We start from the raw sequence: 5842 nt of genomic DNA, 5'->3' as shown, positions 1-5842 counted from the left end.
TCCTGTTTTGCATAGTTTATCTGAGAACATTTAAAGACACGGCATGACTGCCCCCTTCCTGCTATGTGGTGACAGGAACAGGTTACAGGAGATCAAGTTTGAGTGCCTGGGGAAGAAAGGCAAAGACACAGGACAAAGCCTGCTGGGCCTGGCTGAGCCTCAGCAGACAAATCTGGAGGAGAAAGGGGCATCCAAATGCTAAGTAGAGACAGGCCCAAGGAAGGGTAGTGATAGACCCTTTGAGAGTGTTTTGGCCAGGTACCATCCGTCCGTCCTGTCTTCCTGCGTCAGGTATCCTTGGAGTGGCACTAGTGTTTTGTTTTTTGTTTTTTATTTTTGTTTTTTTTGAGACAGAGTCTTGCTCTGTTGCCCAGGCTGGAGTGCAGTGGCGCAATCTCGGCTCACTGCAACCTCTGCCTGCCGGGTTCAAGCGATTCTCCTGCCTCAGCCTCCTGAGTAGCTGGGCCTACAGGCACATGCCACCACGTCCCACTAATTTTTGCATTTTTAGTAGAGCCAGGGTTTCACCATATTGGCCAGGCTGGTCTCGAACTCCTGACTTCGTGATCCACCCTCCTCAGCCTCCCAAAGTGCTGGGATTACAGGCGTGAGCCACCGTGCCCAGCCATGGCACTAGTTTTAATGCCTCAGTTGCCCTGCCTGCGTCCTAAGTAGATGTTAAAGGCTACTGCTGTCTGCCCATGTACATCTGTTACACTTACCAATGTATAACTTTAGCAGTAGAGTCTGTGGATCTGTGGAGTTCCAGTGTGGTTTTTCTCTGCAATTGTTAAGCTCAAGGGAAGCAAGTATCTTACACTCTCACGTATCCCTCACATATAGCACATGGTAAAACCTTTTTTTTTTAAGAGACAGAGTCTAGCTCTGTTGCTAGAGTGCACAATCACAGCCTACTGCAGCCTCCAACTCTCCAGCTCAAGCGATCCTCCCACCTCAGCCTCCCGTGTAGCTGAGACTACAGGTGTGTGCCACCAGCCCGGCTAATTTTTGTATTTTTTGTAGAGATGGGGTGTCACTGTGTTGCCCAGACTGGTCTCAAACTCCTGGGCTCAAGCAATCTGCCCTTCTCGGCCTCCCAAAGTGCTGGGATTGCAGGCGTGAGCCACCATGCCCGGCCAAAACATTTTATTGATTAATTTGTGCTCTACTTGGTTGACAATGGCGCTTCCTTGCTGTTCTCCCACCACCTCACTGGCAACGGGTTATAAACCCTTTTTCAGATCCTACTACGTGTCAGCCTACTTCCGGCTGGGGGAAGATGGTTATAGCGAGAGGGGAAGAATTGGTTCAGTGATGAAAACATGGTTGGTTCCTGCCTTCGACGAGCTTTCAATCTAATGCCTGTTTTTTTCAAGGACAATTCAGAACGGTCTGACAAGGGATTTCTTTTTATTTTTTAATTTTTCCTGCCTTTCGGCCTCAGAGGCCATCTGGGAAAAAGAGTTTAGAATTTCCCTGCCATTGCCATGCCGTGCAGGGCGGAACATTTGAAATCGGGCCTGGCGGGATACCAGCAGGCAGCAATAGCAAGCGGGGTGGATAGAGGCAGGGCTAGGCCCCCGAGCCGTCACCATGGCAATCCAGCCTGCTTTCCAGTAGCTTATACCACCCACGTGGAGTAACATACACTACTTTGTAATATCGTGGTTGTGTCGTGAGAACTTTAAGATTTTGCAGTTCCTTGTGGGCAGGAGTCCTGTTTGCTGCTACTTTACTGTACTAGGCTTAGAATATTTTATAAAAATAACTCACAGAACAGCCTCTTAGAGGCTCAAGCCCCTCCTTCCCTTCCGGGACGGAGGATCATAGAGCTGTCTGGCGCAGCGAGGCCTCCTGACGCCATCGAGACGCGCAGAGCATGGCTAGAGCGTTGCTCGCCGAGGGACTTCCTCTTCGTTAAGTCTTTCTTCCCAACATGGCGCAGTCTATTAACATCACGGAGCTGAATCTGCCGCAGCTAGAAATGCTCAAGAACCAGCTGGACCAGGTGGGGACGGGCCTTAGAGGCACCTCTTTCCCGCTGTACATCCCCCCTGCCCACGCGTACTTCTTGCGCCCGGTTCCAAGTTGGGAGCCTACCTTTCCCAGGCGAAACCTCTATCCGGTCCGAGGACCCGCCCCCTCCCCTGCCGCGCTCCCTTCTCCCTTTAGCCCTCTCTTGACCCGCTATCCCCGTCCTCTGTAGGAAGTGGAGTTCTTGTCCACGTCCATTGCCCAGCTCAAAGTGGTACAGACCAAGTATGTGGAAGCCAAGGACTGTCTGAACGTGCTGAACAAGAGCAACGAGGGTATGGGGTAGGCGGGTGAGGGCAACCTAAAGTGGCGAGCCTGCTTCTCTCGTCCCACCTCCTAACCCAGTTTTTCTTACCTGAAACGAGAAAATCCATTACATATCGTATACCGCTTCGTGAATCCTTTGCATGTTGCCTACCTAGAATTGAAATGTACAGGACATTCCTCTGTTCCTATTGCCCCTGTTTCCGTTCTTTTCACACTGTCTGTGGGTGCTGTGCCCTGTTGGAACTCTCTTTAACGTCTTACGTTGGAGCCGCTAACCTTCCCCAGGTGTTTGTCTTCATTGCTTTCACAGGGAAAGAATTACTCGTCCCACTGACGAGTTCTGTATCCTTTCCACAGGAACGGCTACCTGCTGCCTTCTCCCGTTCTCCCTCACTCCCCCAAAAAGCGGGGAGGGGGATTGTTTTGATTACTTCAGATTACCCTCTCGCCACAGTGATTTTGAGGATACCCCTTTTTTTTTTTTTTTCTTTTTTGAGACGGAATTTCGCTCTGTCGCCCAGGCTGGAGTGCAGTGGTGCGATCTCGGCTTACTGCAACCTCCGCCTCCTGAGTTCAAGAGATTCTTCTGCCTCAGTCTCCCGAGTAGCTGGGACTGCAGGTACGCGCCACCACGACCGGCTAATTTTTGTATTATTAGTAGAGATGGGGTTTCACCATATTGGCCAGGCTAGTCTCGAACTCCCGACCTCGTGATCCGCCTGCCTCGGCCTCCCAAAGTGCTAGGATTACATTACAGGCGTGAGCCACTGCCCCCAGCCAAGAATACTCTTACTACACACTTTGTAGCTCTTCTATCTAACTTCACACCAACATCCAGCTAATGTCTTGTGAACACCAAGGAGTATGTATAGTTGAGATGTAATATTTCCCTTTGCTGTTTGAGAACATTAATATGGAGATAAAGCTGGTGGTTTACACTTTGCTAAATCTTAGAAGATACAGGCAATAGACAAAAATAGGATATAGAAACAGGGAGCTTGGCTCTGTTAATTAATCTTCAACTTCAGCTTAATTATGGCTCATTTCTAAACCGTCACTAAGAAACCTGGATTGTGTTCACCTGTTCAACGTTTTACTTGAATGAGCAAGTTATGGCAGTAGGGCACCTTTAATCTGTAGTCTGAGAACTGACAGGCTAAAAGGAACACAGGAATACTATTGTAGTAGGGAATGGTTAAAAAAAAAAAAAAAAAATTAGCCAGGCACGGTGGTTCACGCCTGTAATCCCAGCACTTTGGGAGGCCAAGGCTGGCAGATCACCTGAGGTCAGGAGTTCGAGATTGGTCTGACCAACATGGTGAAACCCCGTCTCTACTAAATATACAAAAATTAGCCGGGCGTGGTGGCTCATGCTTGTAATCCCAGCTACTCCGGCGACTGAGACAGGAGAATCACTTTAACCCAGGAGGCAGAGGTTGCAGTGAGCCGATAGCGGGCCATTGCACTCCAACCTGGGTGACAGAGTGAGACTCTGTCTCAAAAAACAAACAAAACGTTGACTTTGTCAGGAATTAGCTACTTCATGATTGAGGGTGTTAAGGGAAGTGAGGCTGGCTTTTTACTTGTAGTACTCTACAACAGTAGGAAAACATTGTCTAGTCTTTCTGGAGGGGCTAATGGGAAGAATTGCAAGAACTGCTTAGAGAGTGAGAGATGGGATGAGGTAGGACAAGAGGGTGTTCCAGCATACATCATTTTCTCCTTAAAGAACCAACTTCTCTGTCTTCTTTCCATTTGGAGTTATAGGTATTGTTCTAAGGCCTCCAGATTATTCAGTCCTTATGCCTTGTAGCTTTTTGGAAAAGGAGGATCTTTGGAGGCCAAGCAGGCTGGCTGGCGGAATCATGTCTCATGCTGGGCTAGTTTTTCCCTTAATTCTTGCTTCTCAGATGTATGTCCCTGGGAAGCTGCATGATGTGGAACACGTGCTCATCGATGTGGGAACTGGGTACTATGTAGAGAAGGTGAGTGAGAGCATGTGGATGCCCCTCTGAACAGGGAAGGGAAATTTAGGGGAAGCTCTAGAGTGCAGCATGGCCAGAGGGAGTCTCCTTTTAGCCCCTCATTCACCTCTGATCTTGTAGACAGCTGAGGATGCCAAGGACTTCTTCAAAAGGAAGATAGACTTTCTAACCAAGCAGATGGAGAAAATCCAACCAGCTCTTCAGGAGAAGCATGCCATGAAACAGGGTAAGTTTTTCATGGGGCACCTCTTGACCTGATCTCCATGATAAAGAACATGGATTGCAGTGTGAACCATGGGGGTGTCCCCTTTGCTGGAGTAAAACTATGTCTTAGTTTCTCTTTGGCATCTTTAGAATCTGTGTATTGCATAATCACTATCTGTAGGTTGAGCGTTTGAGAAATTTAAAGGAAATCATGTTTGTGCTTTGGTGGAGCTCCTATTTAATGAGGATGGAATGGGGGAATGAGATGAACACACAGGAAGGGATCATGATCCAAACGAACTAAATACCAGCAATTATAACCCCGACTGCACATGAGAATCACTCGGGAAGTTTAAAAAGAAAGCTTGGGCCCATTCCAGATTGACTAAATCAACTTGGAAGTCAAAGGAGGGGAAGTTGTACCAAGGTCTGTTTTTTTTTTAAAAAGTTCCCCTCTGTTACAATCAGGATTCAGAACCAGCGTTCCAAAGGTAAAAATCTTTCCACATCGTAGTTTTCTGATTATGTCAGACTCATTTAATACCATACTGTGTTCGTTTTTATATCTTTGGTTAGCAGTTTTGTTTTTTTTTCCGAGGCAGAGTCTCATTCTCACCACACCCAGCTGTGTTAGCATATTGACTGATGCATTGTAGACCCTGAATTTGTGTTAGTGACCCCACAGTGGATCACTGAGTTGAAGTTTTATTAACAATGCCAGGTGCGGTGGCTGACTCCTGTAATCCCAGCACTTTGGGAGGCCAAGGCAGGTGGATCACTTGAGGTTAGGAGTTCAAGACCAGCCTGGCCACCATGGTGAAACCCCGTCTCTACTAAAAACACAAAGTTAGCCTGGGCATGGTGGTGCATGCCTGTAATCCCAGCTATTCGGGAGGATGAGGCAGGAGAATCGCTTGAACCCGGGAGACGGAGGTTGCAGTGATCCAGGATTGGTGCCACTGCACTCCAGCTTGGGTGACGAGCAAGATTCTGTCTCAAAAAAAAAAAAAAAAGTTATTAACAAACTGCAGTTAGTTGTCTGCCTGTCCTTAAACTTGCCTGTCACTTCTCCTTAACTCTAGGTTCTCCTTTTTGCTCCTAACCTTTGACTCTTATTTTTTTCCACAGCCGTCATGGAAATGATGAGTCAGAAGATTCAGCAGCTCACAGCCCTGGGGGCAGCTCAGGCTACTGCTAAGGCCTGATAGTTTTTGCAGAAATGGGGCAGAGGGACACCCTTTGAACGTGGCTTCCTGGTGCTGGGAAGGGTCTTGTGTTTTAATGCCAATAAATGTGCCAGCTGGGCAGAATGTTGGTCTCCTCTTGGATTAAGCAAGGGACTGGTGATGAGA

At 48.0% G+C, this 5842-nt stretch overlaps 1 protein-coding gene across 2 annotated transcripts; it reads left to right on the top strand.

Moving 5' to 3' along the window:
- The first annotated feature begins 1824 nt into the window (after positions 1–1824).
- Positions 1825–5800, top strand: PFDN5 (prefoldin subunit 5). Of its 2 annotated transcripts, XM_012510375.2 has the most exons (6): positions 1827–2008; positions 2207–2309; positions 2612–2643; positions 4212–4286; positions 4407–4512; positions 5619–5800. In XM_012510375.2, the coding sequence occupies exons 1-6, from the start codon at positions 1937–1939 to the stop codon at positions 5693–5695; spliced, it is 465 nt and encodes a 154-aa protein (XP_012365829.1). In that variant the 5' UTR covers positions 1827–1936; the 3' UTR covers positions 5696–5800. The 2 variants fall into 2 exon arrangements, with proteins under 2 accessions (XP_003252115.1, XP_012365829.1); XM_003252067.3 differs by lacking the exons at positions 2207–2309; positions 2612–2643 and having other exon boundaries at positions 1825–2008.
- Positions 5801–5842: the final 42 nt, after the last annotated feature.

The sequence above is a fragment of the Nomascus leucogenys genome, chromosome 11 (assembly GCF_006542625.1).
Source record: "Nomascus leucogenys isolate Asia chromosome 11, Asia_NLE_v1, whole genome shotgun sequence".
NCBI lineage: Eukaryota > Metazoa > Chordata > Mammalia > Primates > Hylobatidae > Nomascus > Nomascus leucogenys.
Note: the sequence above shows the minus strand (reverse complement) of the source record. Positions and strands in the feature narration are given on the sequence as shown.

Coding starts and splice junctions, on each gene's coding strand:
- PFDN5 (XM_012510375.2), top strand. CDS start 1,937: ATGGCGCAGTCTATTAACATCACGGAGCTGAATCTGCCGCAGCTAGAA. Junction 2,310..2,611: donor GCTGAACAAGAGCAACGAGG/GTATGGGGTAGG, acceptor TTGCTTTCACAG/GGAAAGAATTACTCGTCCCA. Junction 2,644..4,211: donor TCGTCCCACTGACGAGTTCT/GTATCCTTTCCA, acceptor CTTGCTTCTCAG/ATGTATGTCCCTGGGAAGCT.